This window comes from Herpailurus yagouaroundi, unplaced genomic scaffold (assembly GCF_014898765.1).
Source record: "Herpailurus yagouaroundi ecotype Mexico unplaced genomic scaffold, PumYag 315, whole genome shotgun sequence".
NCBI lineage: Eukaryota > Metazoa > Chordata > Mammalia > Carnivora > Felidae > Herpailurus > Herpailurus yagouaroundi.
In genome coordinates this window covers 84,306-101,845 of record NW_024412532.1, presented here as the reverse complement: position 1 = coordinate 101,845, position 17,540 = coordinate 84,306, and the positions used below count along the sequence as shown (strand labels likewise).

The 17,540-nt window shown below is 35.9% G+C and overlaps 2 protein-coding genes across 2 annotated transcripts; both read right to left on the bottom strand.

Moving 5' to 3' along the window:
- Positions 1-1,461: 1,461 nt before the first annotated feature.
- LOC121021761 (olfactory receptor 4L1-like) lies at positions 1,462-2,400 on the bottom strand. Its single transcript, XM_040462390.1, has one exon. It carries the CDS (start codon positions 2,392-2,394, stop codon positions 1,462-1,464), a length of 933 nt encoding a protein of 310 aa, XP_040318324.1. The 5' UTR covers positions 2,395-2,400.
- An 8,042-nt stretch (positions 2,401-10,442) lies between these two features.
- LOC121021760 (olfactory receptor 4K13-like) lies at positions 10,443-11,384 on the bottom strand. Its single transcript, XM_040462389.1, has one exon. It carries the CDS (start codon positions 11,382-11,384, stop codon positions 10,443-10,445), a length of 942 nt encoding a protein of 313 aa, XP_040318323.1.
- Positions 11,385-17,540: the final 6,156 nt, after the last annotated feature.

Sequence of the window (17,540 nt, the reverse complement as noted above, 5' to 3'; positions counted from 1 at the left end):
TTAAAAGCATGAAAAGGAATGATGCCTCTGGAGTTGATGATAGTGATGATCTTTGCTACAGTAAAATAACTGGGTATAGATGGTTGCTTAGAGGTCTTTATTATCTCTACTAAGCCACATAAGGTGTCTACACCTTATGATTAAAATAGCTCAAAAGAAAAAGATACAAATATGCCCAATGATTCTTAGGAACCTGGTTACTATCCTCCTTAATGTGTTTTTTAAAATAGAAATTTAGTCTAAAATATGTCATGCACATACGGCTAGGAATACATCTTTGACACACCCTTTGGTCTACAGGTAGTATATTACACAAATATCCTTAGGGGCATATGCTTAATACTTATTTGCTTAAGAGGCAATGAAGAAAATGTATTGGATAGGTTATAAAAGGGACCCTAAGTGTTTGGGCAAAAGCAGAGCATTTGAATTTGATATCGTAGAGGTCATGGAATGTCTTTATTCTAATGACCATGGACCATAAATTAACCTTTATAATTGACTAAACTTTATACAACTTAGTAAGGTTGAATATTTCCTGTTTTGTTGTGAAGTGAATGCCTGGGATATATAGAAGCTTCTTCCTTTTTCCTTGTCTATGAGGATTAATGCAGTAGTAATGTTCTTACTTGGTTCTGGGAAAGTTTTGTGAGAACAAATATGAATACAAACAAGAATGAAGGAATAAGATAAAATGAGTTGTGTTTCACCTATATATCAGATGGAATTTCTATGTTAAGAAAGAAATATGTGCCTCTTCTCTTGTCATACATGACAGTTACTGTTTGAACATACCCACTCATAGAAACTAGCTTATCTGCCTTGTCAAAGAGAGTAATAATTCTTACGCATATTAAGACCATAAAAATGAGCTTATTTGTGTGTACTTGTGAGTTGAAGAGTTCATGCAATTTTATGCATACTTACCCAACTAAAGAATTGAGCTGAAAGATCCCTATTTCTGAATTAAAAATAGATCAATTTATATTTGATTTCTCTTTATTTGATGAAATCTAGTTTTGAACATTTCTGGGTTTTCAACTATAGTTTAGTGGGACATTTTTTTCTATTTAATTCTTTATTACATTAAAAAATTATTAACCCTGGGGCGCCTGGGTGGCGCAGTCGGTTAAGCGTCCGACTTCAGCCAGGTCACGATCTTCTGGTCCGTGAGTTTGAGCCCTGTGTCAGGCTCTGGGCTGATGGCTCAGAGCCTGGAGCCTGTTTCCGATTCTGTGTCTCCCTCTCTCTCTGCCCCTCCCCCGTTCATGCTCTGTCTCTATCTGTCCCAAAAATAAATAAACGTTGAAAAAAAAATTAAAAAAAAATTATTAACCCAACTGGGTTAAATTTCAGCGAAAATAATTCCCAACAAACCTAAATACATCATGGTTATGTAATGATGGAACATGTGATAATTTCAATATACATGATGAATATTTTTAAAAGTCTACAGACGAATTAATACCACTTTATTCTGTGGGTGTGTTTGGTCTTCAGTCTACTAATGGCTGCTTTCATCTCCTGATTCCTTAGAGTGTAAATAATGGGGTTCAGTAAAGGTGTAATAATTGAATAAAACACAGAAAGAAATTTATCCACTGAAAAGCTACTGAATGGCCAAGCATAAATGAAGATAATTGGCCCAAAGAACAGAGTGACCACAGTAATGTGAGCCGACAGTGTTGACAGAGCCTTGGAGAGTCCACCAGAAGATCGACGTCGGACAGTTACCAGAATGACAGTGTAGGAAATGAGCAAGAGTATGAAGCAGATGAAAGATAACAGTCCACTGTCAGCAGTTACCAGCAACTCCAGAACATAGGTCTCAGTGCAGGCAAGTTTTAGAACTAGGGGAAGGTCACAAAAAATATCGTCCACTATATTGGGACCACAGAAGGGCAAGTTGATAGTAAAAACCATCTGGCTCATCGTATGCACAAAACCAACTGCCCAGGACAGCAGCACAGAGCCCATGAGGACCCGGCGGTTCATGATGGATGTGTAGTGAAGAGGTTTGCATATTGCAATGTACCGATCAACAGCCATGACTATGAGAAGAGTCATCTCACTGCCCCCTAAAAAGTGAAGGAAGAACATCTGAGCCATACAGCCCCACAAGGAAATAGTTTTGTTCTCCTTGAGAAAATCTGTGACCATCTTAGGGGTTGTGATTGTAGAAATACACATATCCAGAAAGGAGAGATTTCCAAGGAGGAAGTACATTGGTGTGGAGTACAGATGGGAGTCAAAGGTTACGGTGACCACGATGAGAAAGTTTCCTGCCACAATAGCTGCATAGGCCAACAAAAATATGAAAAAAAAGAAAATTTCAAGTTCCCAAGTGTTGGTGAGTCCTAACAAAACAAACTCCGTTACCACTGAGTTATTCATTATCTAGTCTATGTAGGAGTTTTCAAAGTCATTAAAATGTAGAAAATCTGGAAAAAGTGACCATTTAAGTTTTGATAGTTTTGAAGGTATGGCCATATAGAGAGTAGTGCTTGATTCACATAGAAAAAGAGAAGATGGGCATTTCTGGAAAATACATTTTAATAGATTAATGCAAGGAACATTCACTTTACTGCAGTTTTTAAAGCCAGATAGTCACAAAAGAGAAGTTTATTGTAAAATTTTATAAACATATTTTTCAGGCATAGATTGTGTCTCCACATGGATTTGTTGTTTCTATCATGAGTTTATGAACCATGAGTTCAATGGGTCAATGACTAGAGGAACCAAATGGCCATTAGTCAAATGAATTAGTTCAAGTGGATAGTAATATGGTCATATCACTTTGTGGTACCTATTATTTGAAATATTCAGATATGTGCATTGAGTTTAATTATATTGCCACGAAGCAAATAACTTTAGAAATTTAGCAAATTCTTCGTGAAGCTTTAAACTGGCTATAGCCTGTCATATGTTCTTACCGTCGCCCACAAAAACCATAAATAATAAAACAGGCTTCCTAGTTTCTGGGCAGAAACAAATATTTCTCAATGTACTGGTTTGTTTCTCTCCTTCCTTTCTTTCCTCTCCTTCCTCTCTTTCCTCTATTCCTCCCCACCACGTTTTTTTTCTTCCCTTCCTTCTTTTCTCTCTCATTCCCTCCTCCTCCTCCTCCTCCTCCTCCTCCTCCTCCTCCTCCTCCTCCTCCTTCTTTATGATCTTTTTTAATGCTCTTTAATACTTTTGTTTCTGGACAAACTGCTGACCTAGAGTGTTGAGACTTTTTGCCTATTTGCATGAATCTATTGTTGCTGGGTTCCTGGCTGGAGTTTGCCTTCTTGTCCCTTTGCATTTAATATATAGATGGACTCTGAACAACCAGCAATTTTTTTATAAGTACCATTATTCTTTGTACCCAGTGCTTTCCTCTGATATTTCACATTTGTCTGCAGACTGATTCTCGACCCTCACTCTCTCATATATCTTTGACACTTGTACTCTATATGTGTTCCCATGTTGGACTGACTGATGGCTCATTTTTATACACTTTTTCATTTTACTTATACCTTTTGGTCACAGCTTTTATTTTCTGTTTTGTTTTTTACTTTTTTGAAAAATTATTAGTGATACACACCAAACACACAGACACAGATACAGAATCATACATATACACGTAAACACAAATACATATACTTACACCATATTCTAGTTCTGGAGCATCAGAACAGGTTGTGGAAAATTTACTCTGAATATACAGTTTTTGGCTTAATAGTTCATGAAATATTCAGGTGTTATTGTTTAGCCCAACTATTAGAATAAGGAAAAAAACTGAACCAAGAGTCAAGAGTTATATTCTAGTCCTGTCATCAACATTTACGAGGGAAATATGCTCTTTAACTCCTTTGAACATGGATTTATTTTGTTGTAAGAATAAATTATACTTACTCTGCAAATCACAGGTTGTTATGAGATTCCAAAGGATAATATATATGGAATATATTTGTATATTTTATTGTACATACATAGACGGTAGGTATGTGCATTCACAAAATTCTGTTTTTAGCATTATCTCATTTTCTGGTGATTATGGAGTTTCAAACCAGTTAAGAACCACAGAAGAATTTTACAATGGAAGACTTGGTAAAGAAGACTTAGTGTAAATAAATGTATTTTTCTCTTTTAAATTTAAATGATATAATTACCTAATTGTTTTCATTACAAAGAATTATCACCATTGGTATTCTAGTTCATGTAGTCAATGAGTTACATACTAGTTATGAATAGTTTTGAAACCATATAGTCCTCAGTCACAAAATACTAAAGGAAAAATATTGAGAATTCTAAAAGTAATTTTTATAGCTTAATATGTAAATTGGAAAATTAAAAGCAAAGAACAATATTAATTAAGGATTTTTTTGAAATGTTATGAACTCCTTTATAAAATATATCCAGCCAAGTGTACATAGAGATGGATTCAAATATGTTATGATAGATGAAATCATTCAACATGTGGATTTGTACAAATGATCGAAGATGAAGTCTCTTTAAAATATATAGTTTTCGGGGCGCCTGGGTGGCGCAGTCGGTTAAGCGTCCGACTTCAGCCAGGTCACGATCTCGCGGTCCGGGAGTTCGAGCCCCGCGTCAGGCTCTGGGCTGATGGCTCAGAGCCTGGAGCCTGTTTCCGATTCTGTGTCTCCCTCTCTCTCTGCCTCTCCCCCGTTCATGCTCTGTCTCTCTCTGTCCCAAAAATAAATAAACGTTTAAAAAAAAAAAATATATATATAGTTTTCTACTCAGACACAGGCAAAAATAGAGTATGAGAAACAAAAGAATTCTTCCTAACTTACGCCACAGTTAAACCTCAAATGGAAAGCTTAAGCTTTTGTATGGTGTGTACTATACAAACACGATGAACTGAAAAGAAATGAAAAATAATCAGATAAAGTAGGGCATGGTTTGGTTTCTCTCTAGAAGGAAATTTGTCTGAGAATGGGATGGATGACCTATGACTGGAGAGCCTGACTTTTTCATGTGTTTTTTATGTGACTAAAGGATGAAAACTTACTGTACTTTTTTACACTGAGGTTGCTTACCTGAGGAAGAAAAGCTGTGGGATGTCCAATACTCTGTGTCTATGTTCAGTAACGAAGTCTTTTTCCATACATTTCCACAAATGTACTTAAATAGTTCTTTTAGTGAGAATAAATGCTATGCAGTTTTTATTGAACTTGAGGGTTTTCTATCCATCTTTCTTATGAGAGGGTGAAGCCATATACAGATTGGATAAATCACAGGTGATATTCACTCACTACAAAAAACGTTTGGGGGGCACCTGGGTGGCTCAGTCGGTTGAGCGTCCAACTTCAGCTCAGGTCATGATCTTGCGGTCTGTGGGTTGGAGCCCCACATAGGGCTCTGTGCTGACAGCTTGGAGTCTGGAGTCTGCTTCTGATTCTGTGTCTCCCTCTCTCTCTCTCTCTGCCCCTCCCCTGCGCATGTTCTGTCTCTCTCTGTTTTAAATAAACACTAAAAAAAATACAACAAAAAATGTTTCGAATGTAAAAGTCAGATTTGCTGACAAAATGACCACTATAAATATTTTTCTAATTAAAAAATAAATGTGTATAGGGCGCCTGGGTGGCGCAGTCGGTTAAGCGTCCGACTTCAACCAGGTCACGATCTCGCGGTCCGTGAGTTCGAGCCCCGCGTCAGGCTCTGGGCTGATGGCTCGGAGCCTGGAGCCTGTTTCCGATTCTGTGTCTCCCTCTCTCTCTGCCCTTCCCCCATTCATGCTCTGTCTCTCTCTGTCCCAAAAATAAATAAACGATGAAAAAAAAATTAAAAAAAAATAAATGTGTATATTTGATAGTAAAGGGCTCAGCATTATAGATGCACAAAGGGCTTCACGCTCATATATTGATCAAGTTTAAAATATTAAAATAATTGTTTTAAAGGTAGGTAGGAAAAAGGCCAGTGGGTGCAGAAGAATAGGAAATAGACCTTGGGTTGCAAAATTACCAAAACAAATAAATTAGCAGTACACTTAGACAATTGTATTGACTGAAAGGTTATATGACTTCAGTGAACAAAGTAAGTGTACTTGAGGGGAACATTTTTTAAAAATTGATTTAAAAAATTGAACCTGCATGACTCAGGCCTAATTTTATTAACATGACAAAAAAAAATCGCACTATCTGTCCTCTGCCAAATTTCACCCAACTGGGTGTCCAACTCTTGACCTAACTCAGGTCATGATCTCACCATTCATGGGATGGAGCCCCCATTTGGCTCTGTATTGACAGCATGGAACCTTCTTGGGATTCTCCCTCTCTTTCTGCCTTTGCCCTGCTCACTTGTATCAGCTTGTTCACTTGCTCTCTCTCTCCCTCCCTCCATCCCTCTCTGTAAAATAAATGTTAAAAAATTAAAATTAAAATTAAAAAATTGATTTAAGTTAATCATTATCTTAGCATATTATGTGTTTTCTGTGTTGAAATACTCAATGTGGGGAAGTAAAACATAGACAAATAATATGAAATCACCTTTTCTCATTTTCTTGATATGATATTTTATTATTTTACATTTCACACTTGTCACAGATGCTAAACTTAGCCAAGGAAGAACCTAGTTGTTCCATTATTTTATAATATCCTAAATTATTTTTTATTTTATATTTTTACCCTATAAGGATTAAACTAATTCAAATTTATATTCCTGAACATGAACTCAAGCTATAAAACTGATCCCTCGATCAGGAATGTGGCTCTTACCCTTATTGAAAGTAGATACAGTGTTCAGTTACTATTTGACCAAAATTATCTTTTACTATTGCCCTCATGATCAGAATAATATGGTTTTCATTTAGTTCTAAGTTTCTTATAAAATGTCTTCTCCTTTATTAAAGTGTGCAATTGCAGTTTTCTTTAGCACTGCTATTGAAACCTACCAGTTCTAGCTGAAGAGTGGCCTCTTCAAAGATGTGAAGATATAGTGAGATCCTGAATATATATTATCTTTTTTAACCTCCATGAATTGACAATCGTTGGTAGGTACGGAAAAAAAAAAAAAAAAAAAAGGACAAGAACATAAATAAGATGCAGACTGGTGATCAACCCCCAAAGGGAATCATTAAAATAAACGTGCATGTGTTACCTAGAGTTCAGAGCAAGGACTTACTTTCTCATTATTTAAGTGGATGGTGAGTTTGTGAAGTGTATCAGCCATGTGAACTTTCACTAGTAAGTGCTTTTCAGAAAAAGCACTAATTCAACTGTTTTGGTTGGGGAAGGATGAACACATTAACAGAAAATGGATCTATCATAGATGATAGACTTGAAATTATAATTCTATTAATATTTTATCAATCTCAATATTTATAGTTAGTAATTGAATGAATTTATTCAAGTAAAATTAATATATTTAATATAATAGCCTACACTGAGAAAGGCATAGCAGACATTGCTAACAGATTTCTCACTCTTTTTGACAGAATCTAGGAATTTTATAAAAAATTCTATTTTCCCCATGCAGCTATTACCAATTAGAATCGCCATGAAAAATAAGTCTTTTAAAAATATTTCTGCTGAGGAGATATATGTCACAGTTTAGTGTGGCATTTGAGATCTTTGCAAGAAAGAAAAGGATTCTTAAATATAGAAATTAGAAATATAATATTAGAACAATATTTGATGCCCTGATTTGATTACCCAAACCAGTTGGTAAGCATGGTACACATAGAATTTTTCAGTGTTAGAAGCACATGGTATAAGACCAAACTCAAGTAGGGAAGATATACTTAAAAAGGAGAAGGGGATAAGGAGGGAAAGTAGGTAAGTTTGATATTCAGGGTATATTTTAAAGCTTTTGCACAACACAGGAAGCCATCAGCAACAGAAAAAGGTAACTTACTGAGTGGAGAAAATATTTGCAACTGATATATCCAATAAGGGGTTAGTATCTAAAATATATAAAGAATTCATATAACTCAACACTAGAAAAACCCAAACAATCCAGCCAAAAATGGGCAGTACACCTGCAAAGATACTTTTCCAAAGAAGACATACAGATGGTCAACAGACTAATGAAAAGATACCCACCATGACTAATCATCAGGAAAATGTAAATCAAAGCCACAATGATATTCACCCACCTTACACTTGTTAGAATGGCTAGAATCAAAAGGACAAGACATAACAAGTGTTGGTGAGGACGTGGAGAAAAATGAGTCTTGTGGTGGGAATGTAAGTGGCAGAGCCACTGGAAAAAAAGTATGGAGATTTCTCAAAAAAATTAAAAGTAGAGTTACTATATGATCCAGTAATTCCACTGCTGGGTATTTAAAGAAAATGAAAACACTACTTTGAAAATATTTATGCATCCCTACATTTACTGCAGCATTATTTATAATGGCCAAGGTATGGAAGCAACCAAATTGCCCATCACTGGAGGTATGGATAAGGAAGATATATATACACAATGGAATATTACTAAGCTATAAAAAAGAATGGAGTCTTGCCAGTTGCAACAACATGGATGGACCTAGAGGGTGCCATGTTAAGTGAAATAATTCAGACAAAGAAAGACAAATACCGTAAGATTTCACTCATATCTGGAATCTAAAAAAAAAAAAAAAAAAAAAGATGAATAAAAAAAACCCAAAAGCATAAGTAGAGGTATAAATACAGAGAACAAATTGATGGCTGCCAGAGGTGAGGCAGGTGGGGGAATGGGCAAAATAGATGAGTGGGAGATACAGACATCCAGTTACAGAAAGAAAAAGTCACAGGAACAAAAGGAACAGCATAAGAAATATAGTCAAGGATATTAGTGATATATGGTGATGGAGCTACAGTTCTTGTGACCATAGTAGATAATGTACAAATTTGTCAAATCACTATGTTGTACACCTGAAACGAATGTGTGTGAACTATACTCAAATAAAAAAAATTCATATAAAAAACAAAAAGTATTAAACAATTTTTAAAGATAGACATTTAAAAATGTTTTTAAAGATATAAAAAGAGTTGGTTCCAAAGGTGTTTGAATAATTTTAGCTTTTCTATTTGCCTTTGGAAGTCTTTACAGTTTCCACAAACTCACTGTTTGTATTATTTAATAAAATAAGGCTTACCATCTGAAACAGCCCAATAACTATTCCCTCTGCTTTCACGTTTGCTGCATTATATTCTCTACTTGTGAAGACTGAGGTACACCCAACTATAAGGTATGCTGGATCCTCCCTCCCTGTCCTAAAACACTTCAATTTACATTGACAATAAAAAGGAATCCACTATGCTTGAATACTCTGGACTTTTCCTTTCTGTAAAATCTCAGCATAGGTCTTCTCTCTTTTATTCATCAGTCTCCTTTACAAGGTCTACCTTTAATACTTAAAAACTCTTTCTCATTTCGCAATGTCTATGTGCACTGGCCATTTTGCCAGAAATTCTCTTTTCCCTGCTCAAATGTCTAATTCTGGAGCTTTCTTAACGTGTTGGTATAAATGTCTCCTCTTAAAGTGATCTTCTAAAACCACCACACCTAACATAGATCCCTCCCCTTTGATATTCTCTCCGGAACAGGCATCAGGTCTCTGTCTATAACCATGTATCTGTATTGCTTTGGGCAGTGCTTGGTACCTAGTAAATATTTTTCTAGATGTTTCATGAATGACTTATTCCAGTTGAAAAAACATCAATATGTTATCTGGTTGAGCAAGCTTTGCTAGCAGTTCATGGTTTTAGTTTTTAGCATTTTAGTTGATACTGATTCTTCAAAAACTATTTGGATACTAAAGATATGTTGGAAAAATTTATTTTTCAGCGTATTTTAAAATTCTACTAAAGATGATTAGCATATTGAGGCTATACAGTGAGAAAGTATTATTATCCTCATTCAGATCACAGTGCCTCTGTACAGACTCCATATGGTTGACAAATAGTAATAGATATTTTAACAACAATAAGTTACAAATGCAACTTTAGATGAGTTCAAGCCCTGTATTGGGCTTTGCGCTGACAGTGCAGAGACTGCATGGGATTCTCTATCTCCCTCTCTCTCTGCCCCTCCCCAATCATACTGTCTGTCTCTCACAAAACAAACTTAAAAAAATACAACTTTATAAGTAAAAATGAAACTAAACATCATATAGTGTGCTCTTATGAAAGTTAACTATTTTTATATACTGAGCCATTATGTCTTTGAAAAAAGACATGTGATTAGGTATTTTAAACATTGATCAGGGTTGTTTCCCTGAGTTCTAAGACAGGGAAGTACAAGGAAATAATGAATGCACACTTATTTATGTATTGAATGTATGCTATGAACATTTCCATTATATTTTTAATAAAACTGATCTTAAGAATTCCATGAATTCTGACTGAAAATTGATAATATTTAAAATTTTCCTTTTAATTATTCTGATAAATATTTAATATCAAAATCCCAATAGCAGAGAACACAAAATAGTCAGCTGTTATAAACGTTCTTTAGGAAGTGAGCCAAGAGCCAATATGCTGGCTGCTAAGTCTCTTAATGGCTGCTTTCATTTCCTGATTCCTCAGAGTATAAATAATTGGATTGAGGAGGGGGGTGATTATAGAATAAAATACAGAAAGAAATTTATCTACAGAGTAACTCTTGAATGGGAAAGCATAGATGAAGATAGCAGGACCAAAGGAGAGAGTGACCACAGTGATGTGAGCAGACAGTGTGGACACTGCCTTAGAGGATGCACTGGAGGAGTGCTGCCAGATGGTGACCAGCATGACGATGTAGGATATGAGCAGAAGAATGAAGCAGATCAGGGACAGGAAGCCACTATTTGCAATCACCAAGAGCTCTAGGATATAGGTCTCAGTGCAGGCAAGCTTGATGACCAGGGGAAGGTCACAGAAAATGGTGTCCACAACATTGGGACCACAGAAAGGTAAACCTACCGTGAAAACCATCTGGCTTGTGGTATGTATGGACCCAATTGCCCATGAGAGCAGCAGAAACCCGATGAGCACCCTGTGATTCATGATAGTCTGATACTGCAAGGGCTTGCATATGGCAACATACCTGTCTATGGCCATAGCTATCAGAAGAGACATCTCTCCACCCCCAAAGAAGTGCATAAAAAACATCTGAGCCATGCAGCCCCACAGGGAGATGGTCTTGAATTTTCTAAGGAGGTCTGCAATCACTTTGGGAGTTGTAGCAGAAGAAAGACATAAATCAAAAAATGATAAATTTGCCAGAAAGAAATACATGGGGGAGTGAAGATGTGTATCAACTATCACAGAGATCACAATAAGGAGGTTTCCTACTATGATGGCTACATAGACAAGGAAGAAGACTGCAAAAAAGAATATTTGAATTTCTTGAGAAGTGGAAAGTCCCAGCAAGATGAACTCAGACACACTTGATCTGTTGTTGGGGACATCCATTCATCCTTTCATATGAGTTTATCAGAGGTTGCCTAGAAGAGGGAAAAACACACAGAATGTCATAGGGACTGACAAGTCCATAAACTTGATCTTTACTCACATACTGTTTCTTATCCAGGCAAACAACCCTTTTGGTACTATGACTACTTCTTTTGTATTTTACAGGAGATATTTCACTGGACCACATGGTATAGAAACTGGAGGGAATGGAGACAACTAAATAAAATGGGTATATTGGTTAGTAGGGGCATGGTCAGTTGGACATTTGAGAAAACCTCTCCTTCTTGTTCAGCTGCAGATCAGACTGTGTGAACTCATAAGGTACTAGAATAATATGGGGCGCCTGGGTCGCGCAGTCGGTTAAGCATCCGACTTCAGCCAGGTCACGATCTTGCGGTCCGGGAGTTCGAGCCCCGCGTCAGGCTCTGGGCTGATGGCTCAGAGCCTGGAGCCTGTTTCCGATTCTGTGTCTCCCTCTGTCTCTGCCCCTCCCCCGTTCATGCTCTGTCTCTCTCTGTCCCAAAAATAAATAAACGTTGAAAAAAAATTTAGAATAATAATAGAGAAAAGATTGGAAGGCATCAGCAAAAGTGATTTTTATCTCTTGCAGGAGGTGCATTTACTGACACATTTTCATGAAAATCTCAAAAGGCAGTAAAAATTCTCCATAAATATTGCTGAAATCACATGAAGTGCATTATGATTCTTGAAAAGAACTGATTATAGACCATGAGCATATTGTTGATAGAAGGTTGCATGTGGAGACAGTTATCTCATTAACTGAGATCAAACCCAATTACTGAGGAAAGATTAAGTTATTTAGAATAGACTCTCAAAACCACAGATACTCATCTACATGTGCCAGACTCTTCAGTTCATGTGATCAGATGTAAAGTGTGTCCCATCTGTGCATTCTTCTCCAGTTGTTGCAAACATGAACAAAGATCTATTTTTATCTGATATTCTTTCTAGGTCATATGACTTCACAGATATAAGTATAAAGAAACACCTAAATCACAATTAGTAAGACTAGTGAAGTTTACCATTGTAGTCTTGTTCCACTTTCCTCCATTAGTGAGGGTAAAGAGTAAGGTGAATCATTTACCTTTGTAAGCATGACTTAAGACTTCAAAAGAGTCCTATCTTTGAAAAGAGTCCTATCTTGGATTACTTAGCCTCCTTGGACCTATCCTTACTCACAATTATTTCCCTTAAAGTTCTTTCAATCTTTGACTTTGTCAGAGATGGAAAAGTGTCAGAGATATTATGTTGCTGACTTGGGTGGATTCAGACAAATTAAATGAACTTTTAAAAAAGACACACAAATAAAGGGAATAGGTCAGTGCTCATTCTATGTAAATTCACCTGGTTAAGACCTTCCTTGTTTGGCTGATTTTAGCTCTCTTCTTCAAGTCTTATTTCAGGCATGTTCATCTTCAGTCTTTTCCTTGCTTTTATGAGAGCCTAGACCAAAGGCTAATGTAGATTATAAGAAAAGAAAATAGAATGTATGTGATTTGGGGATACATGTAATCTTTTAGTTACATAATTCATATTTTTAAAATTGTATATCTAAATAACCATAATAAACACTTAATCATATGTTCGTTTCTATGCATGGTTACTATCACTAAGACACACAGTTCTTGTAAATGGCCCATAATCATCCCATTATAACCTCAAACATAATCAGCCCATTATGTTTGACACTATCATTCAAAGTAACATAAAAACTTCCTTCTTTCACAAGGTAATAAAACAGGAAATGTACATCTTTGATAGTTCTCATTCACAGATGGGAATCTGTATTTCTTCTTTGTGCCTTGTACTCTTAACTGTAGGACAATTATTTCATCTGAACTATAGCCTCTAGACCTTCTGTATTTCCTTGAAGCACGCAATAGGTATACTTTGCAGGTGCACCTGGGTCTGGCAAAGACAGAGCCTAGAGAAGATGTTATCTCTAAATTTTTCTGGCTTAGTGAGTGTTTTCACTACTTGGCCATTTTCAGACTGTTACTATAGGAAAGTTGAATTTTCTCATAAGCTTTTCTAGCAATCCCTAACAAGTATAATGATGGCATCAATATTTTATGAGTGGTGACATTCTATGATTTTCAAAGCCCTGAATCAGGCATTTTATCCTCACATTTCTATCATTTATCTCTCTTTTAAAATAATTGCATTTCTAAAAAACAACAAAAGCACTTTCTCTATATTTCTGCTATAATTTAAAGAATAACATCATTCAACCTGATAAGTATAACCAAACAATTTGAACATACCTAGATTTCTTTGGCCTAAGAATAATTTATTGGCCTTTATAATCTAATTTCCAATAATCATGGGTATAGTGTTTTCTGATTTTTGTTTTTTTTCCCAATTGTAACAAGATCATGTTTGTTCCAGATTAATTTTTGAAACCCATTGAGCCCTCCTCTCAGTTTCATTTTGGCACATATGTTTCACACTTATGGATACATTTAATGTTATTAATGAGAATAATGTGATTGATGTGGTATGTAGATAGAGTAGCATGTCAAGATTATGTAACCTACCAGTTTGCACTTGGACTTGAGAGGTAACATCAGTATGAAATGGATGCTTAATCTTCATCATCCAGAGACTTTATTTTTTTCTCTGGACTTCAAAAGACAGCAGTATATGAGTGTATCCCTTGGTAGGAGGCACAAAGGAGAGAACCCATTTAATTGTTTTAGATTCCTTAGGGACCGGTGGTAAAAAAGTAATTGAGATTGTTAAAAAAAGACTTATGACATTGCAGAAAGGAGATACCATTTTTCATCTATAAAACTTATAATACTTTGAAGGCAATAATCCATACTAGGACTAGAGTTGAATTATGAGAATTCTATATGATGTTCATTCTTTTGTAGTAGTTTGTTTTCTTTTTTTTTTTTTTTTTCAACGTTTATTTATTTTTGGGACAGAGAGAGACAGAGCATGAACGGGGGAGGGGCAGAGACAGAGGGAGACACAGAATCGGAAACAGGCTCCAGGCTCTGAGCCATCAGCCCAGAGCCTGACGCGGGGCTCGAACTCCCGGACCGCGAGATCGTGACCTGGCTGAAGTCGGACGCTTAACCGACTGCGCCACCCAGGCGCCCCTGTAGTAGTTTGTTTTCTACAAAAATATTCATAAATGTGATATTTAGCAAAAATATAAATATTCTAGATTATTTAAATTCTACATTTTATTAAGGCTGAGATTTTCACATTTAAACTGTAATCTTTGTGGACTGTTGAGAAACAATGTGAAATTATTTTTTATCATTAAAATTAAATAATAATTCATTCCACTAAGAATTTGTTATGCTTTTTTTTATTACCTTTCAAATTTGCTGATACATCAGGCTCTTTTTGGGGAGTACTTGTTTACTGTTTTATTTTCCTGGATAATTTTTGAAGAGTTACTACTTAACTCATTAGTTTACAGTATAGTTAATGTATAGAAGGCAATTCTGTTGTCATTGCTTTATTCATTCAGAGTGTTCTTGGTTATTTATATATATTTTTATTCTACATTAAATATATGTATTTTCTAAAGTTAAAACAAGTTCCATTGACATTTTAATCTCGTGGTTTGAAACTTCTAAGAAAGTTTTCAAAAAATGAACAGAATTACAAAATTGAGTCTTCCATTCAGAAATATTTTATGTCTCTTTAAATGTCTGCCTACTTTTATGATACAATATATTTTCTAATCTTCATTATCAATTTTTTGGATAACACATTATTTGTTAAATGTAATTTTGCATATACTTACTATAATCTTTTTCTTTAACATATTGGTTTTATTGCTATTGGTTCCATTTATTACATATTTATATGGCACATGGTATCATTGTGAAAATCTCTTTTGTCATTTTTTCCCCTGTTCTTTGTCTTGTTTCAAGTTACTGGTAAAATAATATACAACATTAATAACATTTTTTCTTCAGATACATTTCCTGTGCCTTAGTCCATTAACTAAGTGTTTAGATTAATGTTGAATTAACAGTGATGATAACTGGCTATGGCAGAATGTGTTAGTTTCCCAAACATGACCCTTCCTTCTTTCTTGAAAACAAAAACTCATTTTCTAACTTTTTTTTTTACAGTTTATTTATTTTGAGAGAGAGAGAGAGAGAGAGAGAGAGAGAGCAAGCAGGAGTAGGTGAGGGGCAGAGAGAGAGGGATAGAGAGAATTCCTAGCAAGCACCATGCTTAACACAGAGCCTGACATGTGGCTTGGTCTCATGACTGTGAGATAATGACATGAGCTTTAATCAGAAGTAATGGCTTAATTGTCTGACCACCCAGGCTTAATTGTCTGACCGCCCCATTCTCATTCATGGTATGAGGCGTCTATGCACTTCCATGGAGTCTCCAACCCTGTCCAGAACACTGCATCTCACTATCTTGAGCCAACCACTGTTCTTCATTTTCTTCACCAGTGACCAGTTTAGTAATTGGTACAGACTGTGTAACAGACTGCTGAGTAGCCTTCTCCCATTCTTCTTTAGTAACAGATGTCTGATTCATTAAGTGGCATTGTGAAGCCTGCCATGTGATAAAAGTGGCAAATAACATGAAAGTAAACATTATTTTCAGGTGGCTACTTGGTGAAAATTCTTTACAGGGGCTGACTTCTGATAGAGTCACACACTTTGCCTCTCCCCAATTCTCAGGTCTAATTGGAATAGTGTTAGTTGTTATACTAACATAAAGTACTATAAATATTTACAGTTCAATGCTGTCAGGTTAGCATTCTACATACATAAAACAGGAGTTTAATTAATTACTTAGTAACATGAAGTGAACATGTCTAATGACATGAAGGCTGAGTTGCTAACAGGAAATGTTCAGGGAAACCAAAGATGAACATCAACTGGAATCTACCACCAAATCTAATCTGGAGGGGCAAGAGAAGACACAGTCTTACCACAGCCCCAGGGTAATGACATGTATTCATTTTCTTCTTCTCCCTCAAAAAATTTCCCCAAAACTAGAAGCTTCATCCAACCCAAATTTCTTATCTCCTAGTTGTATAAGTCCGAAATCCAAGTTTTTTCTCTCTGGGATACAATGAAGTTGTTGGTAGGACAATATTTCTTAATGGAGGCTTTGAGGGAGGAAACTGTTCCCAGACTATTCCTGGCTAAGGGCCAACTTTAGTTCTAGGTGTTTTTAGAATAACATCTCAATTTCCTTGCTGATTTTCAGTCAGGGGTTTTTCTCACTTTCTAGACATTGCATGTATTCTTTGGTCATATCTTCTTCCTCTTCAAAGCCAGGAACAGTGGATGAAAGCCTCCTCAAGATTCATCCTTCCTGGATTCTTTTTTTATTTCTCTGGATCCATGAAAAGTTCAATACTTTTAAATACTCAGGCAGTACATTGAAGCCACAAGATTACCCAGGATAATCTCCCCATCTGAAGGTTTATAAACAATCATATTGTCAAATTTCTGTTTGCCATGTAAGGTAACATATTCACAGGTTCCATGATAAGGGTATGGACTTCTTTGGGAGACCATTATTTTGTGCATGATGCCTTATATACAAAAGTGAGAAATGTGGTGACCAATTTCACTAGGAGGGCTAAAGTCATGGAAGTGTTGCTGAGTTCCAGAGTGAGCCAAGAACTACTACAGATATTTGGGCTAAGACTGTGTGTGTGTGTGTGTGTGTGTGTGTGTGTGTGTGTGTGTGTGTATTCTTCGTTTTCTTTTCCTCCCACCCTGTATTAATCTAACAGTGATACCCATTTGTAACTATCTGAAGGTCAGGAAATGTTAGGGTGCTAGAAATGAAGTCTTCATGCATTAGGGCTTCCTGTACTAAGAGCAAATTTATAGAAATGAAAAGAATGGATTGGAAGGAATATGTGACTATAATGGCACACATCCTTTTATTATTTAGTCTTTCTGGAGTACAAATGTGTGAGGAATTTTTACAGACATTTTGGGAGAAATTATTTAAAAATGAACATACATACATACGGTTTGGAGTCTCTGTTGATAGTGTGGTACTGCTACACATACATTGGACTAAGATGCTATAATTGTTTTACACTAGAAAATAAAAGCTCTAATTATAACACTGCAATCATGGCTGATTAAAGGCAGACCAAAAATTTAGGTCAAGGACATG

What these genes read in the sequence shown, in the direction of transcription:
- LOC121021760 (XM_040462389.1), bottom strand. Translation starts at nt 11,384, where the DNA reads ATGGATGTCCCCAACAACAGATCAAGTGTGTCTGAGTTCATCTTGCTG.
- LOC121021761 (XM_040462390.1), bottom strand. Translation starts at nt 2,394, where the DNA reads ATGAATAACTCAGTGGTAACGGAGTTTGTTTTGTTAGGACTCACCAAC.